The sequence below is a fragment of the Poeciliopsis prolifica genome, unplaced genomic scaffold (assembly GCF_027474105.1).
Source record: "Poeciliopsis prolifica strain line A6 unplaced genomic scaffold, Auburn_PproV2 SCAFFOLD036, whole genome shotgun sequence".
Lineage (NCBI taxonomy): Eukaryota > Metazoa > Chordata > Actinopteri > Cyprinodontiformes > Poeciliidae > Poeciliopsis > Poeciliopsis prolifica.
The window spans coordinates 5,952,478-5,967,701 of record NW_026562411.1 but is presented as its reverse complement, the minus strand read 5'-3'; the positions used below and the strand labels follow the sequence as shown (position 1 = coordinate 5,967,701).

Genomic DNA, 15,224 nt, shown 5'->3' with positions numbered 1-15,224 from the left:
CTAAATTATAGAGCGAACAAGTTTTAAGTTGCTAATTTTTTGTAGCTAAAATCATGACTGAAGACAAAAAACTGTTTTTCTGGCCTTTCATAGTGTTTTAGAACATTGAGTACTGCTACCAAAAAGTATTCAATTAGTTAGCATTCCTGTGGTGTAGGAATATGGTGTAGGGAATTTCTGTATGGTATCTATGTTCAACTTCCAGCTTCACCTGAGAACCATGGATTGTACTTTTTGGATATGTCAAACATTTTTAAGATCTCAACTGGAAGACACCATATTCAGTCACTGATAACCATGAACATACTATGCGGTGTATGGTGGCACTGTTAGGAGCAATGTTGCTTTGCAGTAGGAAGGTCTTACATTCTGAAATCATTCTACATAGTTTTCATGTTCTCCCCTGTGAGCGTGTGGTAGATGGGTACCCGTTACCCTGGATATTAGTACTGTGCCCAGCCCTCTTTTTCCTTCAGAACAGCGTTTCTTAATGACACGGATTCAATGAGTTACTGGCATAATTTCCCTGAGAAGAGATCTGTAAACCTTGCAGATGATTGTGCATAGAATTTCAAGTTGTCACAATCAACATTACAATATTGAAAGTCACTGAAACCACTTTTCCTCCCTATTCTGATGTTCGGTTGGACTTCATAACTTATTACCAGGTTTAAATGCATTGAGTTGATGGCATGTGATTAGTTAAATTTGTATTTATGCTAACAAACAACTTAGAATTTTCTCTCTTCAATTGTCCAGCAAGTGTAAATTGCACATAGTATTAGCTCTACTTAAAACATCTGAACATCTATAACCATTAGCATCACAGTTACATGCTGTGCTATGCAGTTGCTCTGTCTGCATCTGTAACAATTTCTTCTCTTCATGCTTGAACTGGCTCCAACTGATAACTTTTTAAAAGACTGAGCTCATCATGTGATGAGTATGTGAAATGAAGTGATAATAAGTAACACATTCCTTGTAATGCAGTTGAAGTGTAATTTTTATTTCCTTTATTTAAGTATACATACACTATAGAAATCAGATGAACATCAAAAGCAACAAACACTCTCAGTAGATGTGATGTTTAAAAATAATGCACATAATTCATTATCATTTAGGCCAGTATAATGCATGTTTTTAGATACCCTATCATACATGGAAAGATAAAAAATGGGACAGCGGCTTAATGACAACAGCAAGTTACAAAATAAAGTACATAAATCTCATTGTTAGGTATCTTACAATTACCTCAATGAGAAGAGTGTGAAACCTTGTTGATAAGTTATTATTAGAGTATTTCTCTTTGATGAGGTACATTTTTCACATGGGTGGGATGTGGATATAAAATATGGTAGAGTAATAAGAAATCTCAACAGTTATGCAAATATTTTTTTTTCTTAACTTTCATCAAGGGCTACAATCTATTAACTCTATAAGAGAAAAACTGACAAGTGCATGACCGTGCCTGTACTGTGGATGCATGAGAGATATGACAAGGGTCATATGACCCACTGTAGTTCCCCACAAGCTGTTAGTCAACTTTACGGATATAGTGATGAATTGTATGTTTTTTTTTTTTTTTTTTTTTTTATAACCTATCATCGCTGTTGTAATCCATTTTTAAACCATCATAACTTCTTTTTGGTTGCCTTTTCTTGATATCATGATTTGGATTATTTCTCACTGCCAGGATAGGAGTTCCCACTGTTTTGTCATCTGTTCTATTTTTATATGTAGTCTGCATATGGCTCTCTCTGTGTGTTTGCACCATGTTGACAGCTCACCACAGTGACCTGAGCTGTCACTGATGTATGTATTTTCTCAGATCAACCTTTTTCTCAGTTTTTATCGTTTTTTGCCAAGCTGTTGGACTGCATGTGTGTTTGAGATGGCCATGAAAGTAGGTTGACTTTGTGTTTGTAGAACAATTCTAATGCTGATTTGAGAGAATGTTTTGGATCATTAACCTCTGGATCCCCTGATGACAATCCATTCTCAGCTTTCAGACAAAGGCCACCAGTTTTGAAATTTAAAGTTCCTGGGTATTATCGAAGACTCTGATGCCATGCTTCCTGATAAAACGTACTGGGCCTTTGAAAGAAAAACAGACCCTTAGCATCACAGAGTATGCTTAATAGTATATATTTTTTACATATTTATCCCTTGTTGCATGACCTACCTCTGGGTTTTGCTTGCTAGTTCACCTTTTTCTACCAAGATTTTCTCTGTACTCAACTTTCTATGAGTGGAGAGGCAGATTTTATAGCAATTTCTTGTGACTTACACCCGTATTAAATATTTTAGGCTCATAAATTGGGACACCATTGTTTTAGCAAAATGTATGCACTAAATGCTTAAAAAAACCTGAGAAAAATATGTTAGATGGTGCAAACCTAGAGGCACCTTAACAGTCAGAATTCAAATCTCCATCAGTTTCTCAAGTTAAAATGAACTGCAACTTAAGTGCTTCAGCAGAAGGTGACTGGGTATCCTTTCATGGTTCTTGACATTTCACCTCATTCAACAGCATTCTTGAGTTCACTCTTCATCCACAGCTCATTTTGACCTGAAGAAAACGTTCAGATGTTAGGTGAAGTGTTTTCCAGAATTAAATGGATTTCTAGCTGCCTTCTTATGAGGCGCTCAGGGGCATCATGACCAGGTTTCACAGCGAAACCTGTCAAAATGTGAAAAACTGAGTTTAAGTGACTAACTCCCCCCAAAAAATCCAGCTAGCACTGCTTAGCTTTAGTTTATGTTGATTAGATTATCTTGATCGTTTGTGGGAACTCAAAAAGACAGAATGACAAAAATGAATCAAGATTTTTCAACAAAGCATCTTTTTTTTTTAACAGATTTGTTTCTATTTCAGTTAACCATGCAGAATAAATGTCACATTACCCAGTAATGCAATTATTTATCTTGCTTCCATTTTCTTTGACATTTTAACACGTGTGCACACCTTTTGAGAGCTACTGTATTGGTCCGCTGCTATCGAAGGCTATTATTTGCTGACACCTGCAGGAAGCAGGCCTTTAGCCTCACACACAACTGTTAAGTCAAAGGGGAAAGTCTGGCCAGATAGGCTGGCCACCTGTTGACCACCTGTAGCGCTCCCTCTGAATCTGCCTGTCACACACACATATGTATGTATAAGCCTGCACATACAGATGGCTTGTCCAAATAATGTCATGCCAGTTAGTATTCAGTCCCTGTCGCATTCACACAGACACTGATTTTCATCACGACAGGATGCCACCCTCCTCTGCCACCGTGGGTGCCTCTCATGAGTACGACATTTGGACAGCTAGTCTGATTGATGTCATGGCAGTCGATAGAGCGCTAATTACTCCCCGTGCGTAGACCACGCTGTATTAGAGACCGTGTCATATCCTGTCAGCTGCATTTTAAAAACACGTGTCACTTCCTGTTAGCCTGCAGAAGAAAAGAAAGGAACCCAGAGGCCTGGCAGCCCGTGTAGCGCGCTCACACCGAAAAGACCGCCGCACTGTTACAGAGTCTTTCTTTCACAAAGCTTCCCTCTCCGCCTCTATTCTCGCCCCTCTGTTTCCTCCCCTCTGACCCACCTGCCAGCATTGGTGGTCTTTTGTTGTCAAACTTCATTAGCAGAGATGTCGGCTAATTAGAGCCCAAGCACAAGCTCGGGAGATTAGGAAGAAAAAGATGAGATGAAAGGCGAGACGAGGGAGGGAGACGGAGGCAGGGCGACGGAGATGAGCAGATGATGAAGAGATTAAGATGAAGTAGGAGGGATAGAGAGATGAATGTTATCAAGGTAGAGATAGATGATTAGGTTAGTAGAAGGAGAGAGAGGGAAACAGAAAAACCAAAGTTGCTAAAAGACTCAAAACAAATTGCAAAGAATCTCCAAATTGTGAAGATTTACTTCACTCAGACAGTCATCACAAAGGAAATTGATAAAGTTAATAAAATCCCACATCCTTGCAGGCAAATGAGGGGATATTTCTCACTCTAATTAGTTTAGTTCTTTTGTTTTGTTTCTAGCAACCAATGTCGTTTGTGAATATGAGACCGAGCAGATGAGTGGAAGATGCAGAAAGAAGATACAGCGGGCTGCAGAGCTGATGCATTGACCTGTGTCTGTTATTGTGGTTGACTTGATCTTTGTTAGACAGAGCTGATAATGATCCTCTGCTCTGCAACTACACACCAGGGGAAACACACAGATGACCGGATGTCTGTTAACGTGCAAAGAGAAAAAGTGTGTTAACGTCAGTTGGGTACCTTCTGCTTTTATTGATTGCACTGGCACAGATTCAAAAACACATAATTTTAGCATTTATTTTTAAAATTCAATAAATTTAAGCTGTTTATTTCCAGTTTGGAACATTGTCTAAAATGGAAAAGATGGGTTTATGATTCATGCCTTATTTAAATAAGGATTAGTCATAGTTTGCCCTTGCTTTTAAAGGTTGAGAAAGTCCTCTGTAGGGTAGTCTTTTGTCTTCTCAATTGATTGATGTAAATTTTTACCTTTTATGAATTTTATGAACATAACATCTCACAAGCTTTCAAATCAATTTCAGCTTATGTTTTCAAACCACATAGATTTTTTGTTTTCCTTTTCAAATAACTATCATTATTTTGTGCAAATAAAATAATATTTTGTTTTTCTGAAGGTCAGCCCCTCTGCACAAAATCTCCTGTTTATTCTCTTCAAAGGTGACCTTACCCTGAATAATAACCATTCTCATAAGAATAATCCAAAACCTTTAGCAGTTTTGCAGGGTTGTGGTAAGGTCTTCTGGGGGACCTTGCCAGAAGACCTTACCAAGAACACTGATAAACTGCCTGATGGAGTTTGAAATATCCATTTTGAGTGTCTAGTGGTCATCTACTGGTCTGTTATCAAGGAGGGAGAATGTTGTGGATTTGCTGATACCAAATCCATGACGTCAACTTGAAGCATTCTCTTATTTCCATCCTATAACACAATCACAGAGGAGCCATTGAACTATTGTGGACTGATCCTGGTGATTATATCTTGTTTATCAATTATGCTTCAGAGAGTTACATTAACAAGAGTAGCATACATTAGTACTCTTAATCACTTGTTTTTGATGCAGTTGACCCAATCTATTGTTGAATGATGCTGATGAGGTATAGACTGTTCAAAAGAGGCACAAGAGATTTTTTGGGACTCTGAAAGTTTTTGAGAATCACCTTGTCTGGTCATTTGACTTCTGTAGTTGTGCTATTCATAGCTGACAGCTGTGACCCGACTAAAGATGAGTTGTAAATGATTTGCATCGGTTAGACTTGAAAAATATTTATAGGGGCAGGAAACCAAGCACCTTCCAAACTGTGCAAAAAAACAAAAATTCCCCTCTGAGAACATATGGTCAAAATTTGTTTTCCAAAAGTTTGAGAAGAACTTTGAAAAAATAACAGGATTTTCATCTGGCTTAAACAGAGGCATAACATTGTGCTGCTTTACGTTAGTAAAATAACTCCTTCTTGTATTGTGTGGTTTTAGATTCTCATTTTGATGCACTCTGTAATCTCACTTTCAGTCAGGTTTATAAATCAGACAGAGCCAACAATCTGAGTGACATATTTCCCATGTGTCACCTCTTGGACGAGGTGATAAATCACCTGTGTGTTTGTCCATCCCTGTTTGTTGTGCACCCATCCCCTGCATGAGCCATTACTGTAGCTGCAAGTGTGTCAGATACACCAGACCACACCAGCCTTTGGCCAGTTCCTGTCAGATTTATTAAACCTTCAAGCTCAAATCCATCTATTATGGGAAGCTAATAATATGTACCTTGCTTGTCTTTTCTCTCAGCATGTCTATATTATCCTCATCTCCATTTTTTTTTTTGTATCCATGAAATATGTTTCTTTACATATCACTCAGACAATGCTAATAAATTCACTACATCTAAATTATGGATGAGGTTATTAAGTTGTCTTTGGGTAAACTAAGCTGATAATACATTTTAAATGTATTAATAGGGAATGGGCAAAACTGATAAAATAAATAAAACATCTTTTGGGGAATTTAAACCAACATATTTTATATTTTTCCTGAATGGATTGGCTTACTGGAGAGCTTGACAGGTCTTACATTACAACATTAAAAATGAATGTTAAATATACATGTCCTGTGATCACGAGTCAGTTCCAAATGCTGATTTAAAATATGCCAGAAGACAGTTTTTAGGGCTGTAACTCCAGTTAAAAAACGATCCAACCAGTGTGGTAAATATTTATAGATTACAGTGACAAGGACATATTTCTTTACTTTACAGTGGATACTGATATTTCTTTGGGCGTCTTTCACCATGTTATTAATGGAACACGGTCTTAATTATTAATGGCAGGGTTATTACCAGCTATGGCGAGTTTCCCATTTGGATTTTTAAACATTTATGGAATTATTATTGGTGTGACAGAGCGGGAACCAGAGATTGATCTGGCTGTGCTTCCTTTGGTGTGTGTGGGGGACTTTAAGAAGGAGACCAAGAAAGAAAAAGTTTTTACTTTTGTAAAATATTTGCTTTACTTTGATTAATGTAAAAAATAACCTAAAGTTGGAGAGTAATATTTAACATGCTGTAAAGTTATAGTTGATAATTTGAGATTCCTTTTTCAATCAAAGCCAATTGATAAACTTTCTGTTTTTAGTTTGTGATCCTGGACATATTTAGATATGTCTGGTTCTTTTTTAAAGTCTGTTTATCATTTTGATGTAATCCTAAGACTGTTCTCCTTCATTTAAGATGTGTCGTAAATCTTAAAAATAATACCCCTCATTTGTGTGTGTGCATATTTTTAAATATATGTTTTTACTTGTTTAGAGAAAATGGAAAAACACAACAAATTAAAAAAAACACTGCAAATTTTATACAATCCAGAAAAGTCTAGAATTCAGTATTTTCCGTTTTTTAAACTCGGAAAATAGAAATATGGATATGCATACTTCTGTTTTCATTCCCTATTCTACCTAACTACCTTACAGTTTGTTTATATTTTCTTTCATTGTTATTTGACATGAAAGTGTACAGCCCTAATCTTTCCTCAATATTCTCCTAAGCATGCCACTAACAAAGTAGAAATGCATGTAATTTCTGCTACAACGTGTGTCATCCTTCTGCTATTAAATGTAGTTGTTCAGCTTTGTTCAGTATCCAATGTCCTGTGGCCATCAGGATATTTAAAGTTATTTACCTTCTTTCACGTCTGGTATTAAATGATAAATGTGGCTGCTCTATCTTGTTTTCTAAGAGTACTCGATTTTCAATTTGCAATCCCCTGCACACCAAATGAATCATGCATTGCACCTTCTTCCCAGGAACATTGTATATTTACATATGCATTACGTTATTGCACATGCTTTTAGCCAAAACTACTTACAAGTGGTGAACACCATTAAAACTTACTAAAAGGGACCCGAGCATACAAGCAAGTGCTAAATCTGTTTATATTTCTGTCCAGATGGGACAGGTGCAAGTGCAAATGAGGCCTGTTGTGGCTTTAGAGGTGTTAAGTAAGAGGAGGTGTTCGCTAAACACATTTCTTCAAGATATTGCTGAAAGTAGACAATGTTTTATGTTCTCTAAAAGCCAATAAATTAGCTTAATCTACCATAGTAAAACAAAAAAACAATGTCTAATCATACTTTTTGTATTTTTGAAAAGGGTGCAGCAGTAAGGAATACCTAAGCTGTGTCAGAAGCATGGATTTGAATATTTAAAGTGCCTTTAAGTGGGAATAACCAGTGAATGCAAATTGGAGACACAGGTGTGTGTACTAAAATCACTTATAAGTGACGATTTTAATGGTTCAAATACTAAACATACCCTAATATTCAGTCAATGGACAGTGAAAACAGTGTACAACAGAAGCCAACATCTACAGTCGTTCTTATTTCCACTCATGGGTATAGAGCCAATCAGTCCCTAGTAAAATTAATGGCACTCCTGGATTGGACTGTGTAATATGTTCTATGTTCTATATGTAATATGGAGTTCTTATGATTTTATGTTTTTACAAGAGGAATCAAATAATTCCCAGGTTTTAACTATTTGTGAGCTACTGTGGCTCCTAATCTGAACACATATCCAATGCCAGGGCTCCATTGTATATGTGTTCTAACAGTAGCATAATCACTTCATTTTGTATCTCAACCGTTCTGAATCTTTCTTTTGGTTGATTTTAAATGTATTTAATTTTGTTCAAAGGTTATTAATGAAAATAACAATAGGACAAAGTGGAGCCTTCTACAGAAAAGCATTTATCACTGATGCATGTCTGTTTTTACTGGATGGCTTCATTAAAATGTTAGCTTTCCCATTACTTGTTCCTGATTTGTAAAGCTTATGGAATTTATTCTATCCAATATTCAGTTGTTGTTGTTTTTTCTTTTTTATTATTAGTATTATTATTATTGTTATTATTATTATTTTTATTATTATTATTATTATTTTTTTAATGTAACCAACCAACCGGAACCTTTTGTTGAAAGAATGAATAAAAAAACAAAGGTACAATTGGGACCCAATAAGATGTTTTGCACTGTCATCAGGTGCAGTTTCCATCTGATTTCTTTCTAAATGCATTCTTTCAGAGTGATATTTTGTGTTACTGCTGACAGAGCGCTTCTTTGCTTTTAGGCTGAAAGAGCAAACACACTCACATGCACACGCGCATAAAAAACTAGATTATATGTCACTGTAATGCAGCATCTTTTTTTTTTTTACACAGAGGACTATGTGTGCACGCAATTTCTGAGACTATAGATTTTGTCTCTTGTGAATGTAGATTAATCTACAGCATAGTGTCTAATTTAATGTCAATCAGTTTTTATAGAAAAAAAATGTTGTACACTTATCGATGATGATTTCTCAGCCTGAATATTTAATTTCTATTATTTGAGTTTGTTATGGAAGGTTTTTGACTGGGTGTTTAGCAAAAACAAATATCCACAAACAAAGCACGGAGCAATATTCATTCATGATCCCTCAGAAGGCGTTGTTGTGCTCACAGAATGTCCTGGAGCAATTCTGAGTGTTGTTTTTTTAGTATTTGTGTATATTGCTATTTTTCAGACTTTTCATAAATCACCTGATGTTCCATCAGCGCATTTTCCCCTCTTGCTCCAACTCGGTTCATGAAATTGCAAACTGCATCTCTAATGTTGCATATGACCTCATAGTGTATGTGTATGATATGACTTTCTGCATTTTCATTATGTGTGGGTGAGTGGATATGTGTGCATGTGCATGACTCACGAGGGTGCCCAGAGTTCAGTGTTGATATGCTGTATATTTTCTGTGTTGACAGAGAGAATATTCATGAATTGATTGATGGTTTTGTTTTCTTTCCGGTTGCAAAAGAAGCAGGAAGAAAAAAGGAAACTGAAATAGATGCAGGCAGTGAAAGTGATCAAGGGATTGGAGTCTTCATCCCTGCTGCCCAAGTTTTGAAGTTGATGGTGGAAGTACTAATGTGTGAATGAACACCTGGCTTGTTTGGCGTCATCACCATAGGGACGATTGTTCAACAATAATTTCCACAATTTGTCAACTTTGGTCAAAATACAACACCCGGAAACCAGTGTCAATTTGCCATCATGCATTCAAATTGTTTTGGTAGTTTAATATGACAAATAAATTCAGATTTTTACAGTTACACTTTCTTAATTCATAAAGCACGCAGGAAAGTCAAACACATGAAAAAAAAATTAAGTTTTTTTATGATTCATAATAACACTGTAGACTTACTGCCTAAACCTGTTAATCAGTTATCCCAAATGTAACATATTTAGTGAATCATCAATAACTGCTCTACTAGCTTTGTGCTTTTTAATAAAACACTCTACACCAGGCAGAAACTGCAGATAGCCGTAGTGTGAATGATAATATCCAAACTTTTTGGGGACATCTAGATGCACCAAATTCTATATCCAAAAGTAGCTTTTACTTGAACTGCTTTTCTCCAATGCACTTGTTTTTTGAATAAACTTCATCATCAACTTTATGTTTCTGTTTTTTTTTTTTTTTACTTTTAGTCAGTGTAGATGCTGCTTTCTTATTTCCCCTGCAAATAAAATCTACCTACAAGTTGTAAAGTTCTAACACTTCACCTTCCTCTATGTCAAAAACAAATATCCATTGAGACATCCTGTCAGAGTGAACATTCAAAATGTAGAGTTTGGACAAACTGGAATAAAGAGATGTGTAAATATGTATTTTTTAAAATTTTCTCAAACTAATTTTTTTTTGTGTGGCTCTATCTGTTTCTTGTGGATGTCTACATCTATCTGCCCCCGCTAATGTATGCTCATATGCATTTGATTATGTATCTTTCTGCAGCAATATGGACCGCATCCAGCTGCTAAGAAGAGAGTATCAGCAAGCAAGGCGAGAAGGAATGGTGCCGCCGTATGAAGAACTGGACCTACGGCGCAGAGGTCACGACAGCGACCCACACAGGGTACGCAGCACAACCACAACCTGACACTGACAGGTCAAAAAAAATACACAAAAGGTATTTAGAGATTATCTAAAACACAGTTTTGAAAATACATTTCCGTAAGTCTTCTTTGGGATGTCTCCATCCCAGTGTCTGTGAGTGGCATGCAGTGTACTATCTTACTCCACTTCAACCATCAGTGATCACCGGCTTTACAGCGTCTGCCAAGTGATCAAGGCCCTTTAGCTGTCAGAGTCAGGTGCTCTTTGATGCGAACGGCTCCTGTGGGTATTGGGCCGATCACACTGATATGATCCGCTTTTCTCTAAGAATGACACACAGAGAAGATAAGTAGAGGTTTGAGTCACTTGTCATCCCAGAGGAACTGTTTTTCAAATCACAGACTGATAATCACATCCACACAAATCTACAGTCTACCTGAGTCACTCTTGGAAAAAAAATAATAAAAATCTGCCTTTGATAAAGTAATATCGTTGCATTAATGGTTACCTCCCACACTCACACCAGGTGTCATTAGGAAGCTAATGAAGAGACAAATCTTGGTAACTTTTTCATAAAATCGAAATAAGCAATTATTGTTGTAGGGAGGCAGAGATTCATTTAATGTCTGCGGTTTGAAGAAGCGAAGAATGAAAGTAATTACCTTCTGACCAATCAAATTTAATTCCTCCCCACGGAGCTACTGCTAGCTCTCTGTAGCCAGCTGATATGGTATCACAGTGGAATCAGTAAAAGGAGTTTTTCAAGTCAGATCCTTCCTTTTTATTTCCACACGCTGTCAAACATTGTTAATGGTTGATTTAAAGATGAAAAACCTCATGTATTAGTACTCAGAGATTTCATACCAGCTGTGTTAGGCAAGAGGGTGTTTGCATAGTTGACGAAATGCAAACCTTCTCTTGAGAAGAGGCTTGAGGTTGCACACATCTTAAGGCAGCTCAAGAGCTTTGGAATAAGACAAAATTAATTTATCCAACATGTTGCGTTACATGAACACAACTGGGCCCATTGCAAAGCTCTAGTGTTGATTAATCATTTAGTTTGATTGATTGCCCAGCCTTAAAAGACACCATTTGTAATTAATGAGAGTTTTATTATTTAAATGGGAAGCTTAGTTTTATCAGTTCTGCTTCTAAGCTCTCAGTTTGTATTGAGTTTTACTCAGGTGAAGCCCCTCTAGAATAACAAGGTGGTGGTGCATGCTTATGACTCTTGCTGTGTGTTATCTTACATTATGTAAATTACTTATGAGTGTTGCTCTGAATATGGATACAGTTTGAGCTTGTAAGTCAAGAAGTGCAGTTTATCTAGACGGTGTTGCTTTGAGAAACCCACATATTATTGAGGTTAAATATTGTGATTAACACTGTTGACTTGGAAAAAATAAAAAATTGTTTCAGAAACTACCAGGTTACAAATCATTTTATTGTCCTCTCCAGTTCCCAAAAAGTTTGACTGGAAGTCTATGAGGATTAGGGTAGATATTGTCCTTTCTGATTAAGAAAAGTAACTTTTAAATTACTTATAGAAACAAATTATCCGGCTTTACAGTGTGAAGTTTTACACTTGGTAAAAAGAAAGAAAAAAAAATAGAAAGGGAGATCAGCAGTTACCACTGCAACTAGCAAGCCCATCTCATTAAGGATGATTGAGTTAGTAATTAAATCAAAAGTGATTATTTACCTGACTGGCTTTCTGTGCAAAGGGAAGCGGGGAAAAACAATGGTTATGATAGTGAGCTGGTGGCAAGCTAATTCAATTTCACTTTTACTGGTTTGTTAGCTTCTCCTTTGGACCTTTTTATTTTTTGGAAAGGTTTTAGAAAATATTTATGAGGAGTTAAAGTGATGGAAAGTTATTTGCAGAGCGGGTGCATGAAAAAGGAAGAGATAAAGACCATCATAGAGAGTGTGAGCTCCTCCTATTACGTTGCCATGGTATATTGAATGTGTTTGCCTTTTTTCCCCCGTGGCTCCATTACCATTTCATTGATTCATGGTTATGGGTTAGCTGTCTCTGCTAGCAAAATTATGTTTGCCTAAAAACAATTATCAAGCAACAAAAGCCACACCACAACTTTGTTTCCAAGTGAGTGCATTCTGTGCTTGTGGGAGGGTGTGTGTATTTTGGAAGACAACAACAGACTTTCTCCCTAAGGAGAGGGGAACTAAATCAACAGAGCGCTATGCTGTTGTCACATACACGCACTCTTACTCACAGTCTTACATAGAGGAGACTTTGTGGGAGCCAATTGTAGTTGTGGGTGGTGTGACACAGCTTTTAGTGAAGGATTTAATTATCTAGAACAGCTTTCATAGAGTTTTTAGACTAGAATCATACTTTAGACTTAGATAGTTCATTTACAATCATTTAAATGATAATCCCGTTTTATTATGTGATTTTAGAAACATAAACAACTTGAAAGAATAATAAGAAGATGTAGTGCTTTGTGAGGAGGATGTCATAGTATTACATTCATCCACCTATCTTAGAGTTTTTTCTGTCAAAGGACTGAAATAATATGATTTGAAACACTTTCTAAAAGGTCTGAGAAGCAATAGACTTTTTGTAGGTTAATGTGTTTTATTATGCTGTCAGACAGTGGTGGGGACACTTCCACTAATCCACTGGCTTGCTAATAGTTTAGATATTTTTTTTTTCTTTTAGATGTTTTGCAAACTTTTAAAGTATTTAGCTTCTTTCTAAAGCGTTAATTTACTTATATGTTTTGTTAACTATCAGTTGTATAAAATACAACATCCGTGTTGTTGGTTTCATCATCAACTGTTGAAACTTCTTCAAATAGCTGTTTTATATTTCTGCTCTTATTTTCAAGTGGGTAAAGATTGTTTATGCAGCAGTTCCTTTTCCTCTTTCTTTCCCCGACCACCCAATATTTTTGTCTTCAAATAAGACACATACAGGAACAAAATACAAGATGTGCAGAGAGAACAAGATATAAATGTAAATTATACATTATTCAACATGGTTGAATTTAGAGCTTTAGCATTAGCTTTTGCTGAGTACTGTGTAAGGCTTTAGGGTTAGTGAAACTAGTTTATTTCTAGACGCTATACAAAACATCTCTTTTCTGGGAATTATATAAGCACTTTACAATGTCACTGAGAGGCCCTTGAGTATATGGTATCAGTAGATAACTCATGGTTCAAACACATGTTTCACAAGTCATGGAGGTCAGTCCTCAGTCTGATGCAATTTGCTTCCCATGAAGCTGAAATGTAGCCAGGGTGGAACCTGACCTTGAATGAATGACTTGAGAGGTTGAGAAATTCCTCCTGAGAAACCCTCAAATGCCTATGTCATGGCTTGCAATTTAGCCTCACTTTGCAGTTACTTTCAACAGCTCATGCTAAGTGATAAAAATATGCCTTCCCAAGCTCGACAGATGCTAGGGATTGTGCTGAATTTGACAAAATCCTATATTTTCTCTCCCTGCCTATCAAATTCCACAGCAACTGAGCTCATTCAGTTTCTCTCTAATGACTCTATCCTCTTCGTCACAGTTGCTAGGCCAAGCAGTTCACATACATTTGCCTTTCTAATGCTGTGTTTGTTGTGGCGTCTCAACAAGCTCCCCTGTGATAAACTGTTCCCGAAGAAGCAACATTGTACTGTAGCTAGCATTTAGCTTGAAAGTAGCTTTTATAATTTCACTCTACAGACTTTTTTAGGTATGTACAGTGGGAGATTTTGAAAAGGTTTCACTTTCTTGAATTTAAGTTTTTTTAAATCGAACTTGTAAAGATGGACTTTGCAAACATGTCATGTTTGCAAACAGGTTCTCGCTTTATAATTACTTTTAATAACAGTGGACAACAGTGATTTTTAATTCCATATTTTAATACTTTTCGGCCAAAAAATATCTTCTTCTCTCCTCAAGTTGTGAAGTCAAACATGTTTCAATTCACTTGCATTTTACCACCAACTCAGCATTTTTTTTTTCCCCCAACAGAAAACGCTCAAAAATTCATAACATTAAAAACTATTGGGCACTTTTTTAATGTTGACATATTACATATAGCTGTCTTCATGCGACTTAATAAAACATCTGAATGGTTATTAATGAGTCAGCCATTCTAAAATGCTCTGTGTGCACTCACATTGTTCTGATGGACTGTATCTCACGCAGCAGTCCCTCCAGTTGTGTAAAATATTCACATGAATGGATCTTTATTACTCTGCAGTTTTTCTCTAAAGTACAATTTGCAAATTTCTCTTTGCCCTTCTGGAATTATGTATGAATATCTCCTCTGTGCCCATACAGAGGATCTTGTATCACATCCTGTTGACCTCGACTGAATTCCCTCTTCATTCAGAACCTTGTCCTGTCCTCTCATATGTGTACACAACCTTGTGTACATGTTGTTTTGTGTCTGCTTCCTTGTTTTTATGACTTTGCAGTTTTGGAGACTTTCCACATGAAGGCTCATGGAGTATTTTCCTTTTTGTTCAAGGTTTCAGTCTCATGAAACGGATCCAATGCTTTTTATAACTTTGCACCAGCAAGAAAAAAATACACCATTGTGTGATTCACAATAGAATTAAGGAACATTCCTGTACTATGATTTCATATGTCATGCTTAAATATTAAATTCTTAGAATTTCTTTGTTTAAAGAATTTCATTAACTCCTCAGAACAAAATTATTTTTACTTGACTGTCTTCCTGAAATTTTCACCAGTAAAAAGTTTCCATAAAGTTCATTGGAGTAAAATCCCT

General features: G+C 36.4%; 1 protein-coding gene across 4 annotated transcripts in view; it reads left to right on the top strand.

The window, feature by feature from the left end:
* Window positions 1–15,224, top strand: part of LOC129374401 (partitioning defective 3 homolog B-like) — a 196,678-nt gene that overhangs the window by 127,901 nt on the left and 53,553 nt on the right. For all 4 annotated transcript variants that reach the window (XM_055052799.1, XM_055052798.1, XM_055052801.1 and 1 more), the window contains one exon: window positions 10,365–10,485. In XM_055052799.1, the coding sequence (XP_054908774.1) occupies window positions 10,365–10,485 (121 nt within the window). The remainder of the gene's footprint in view (window positions 1–10,364; window positions 10,486–15,224) is intronic.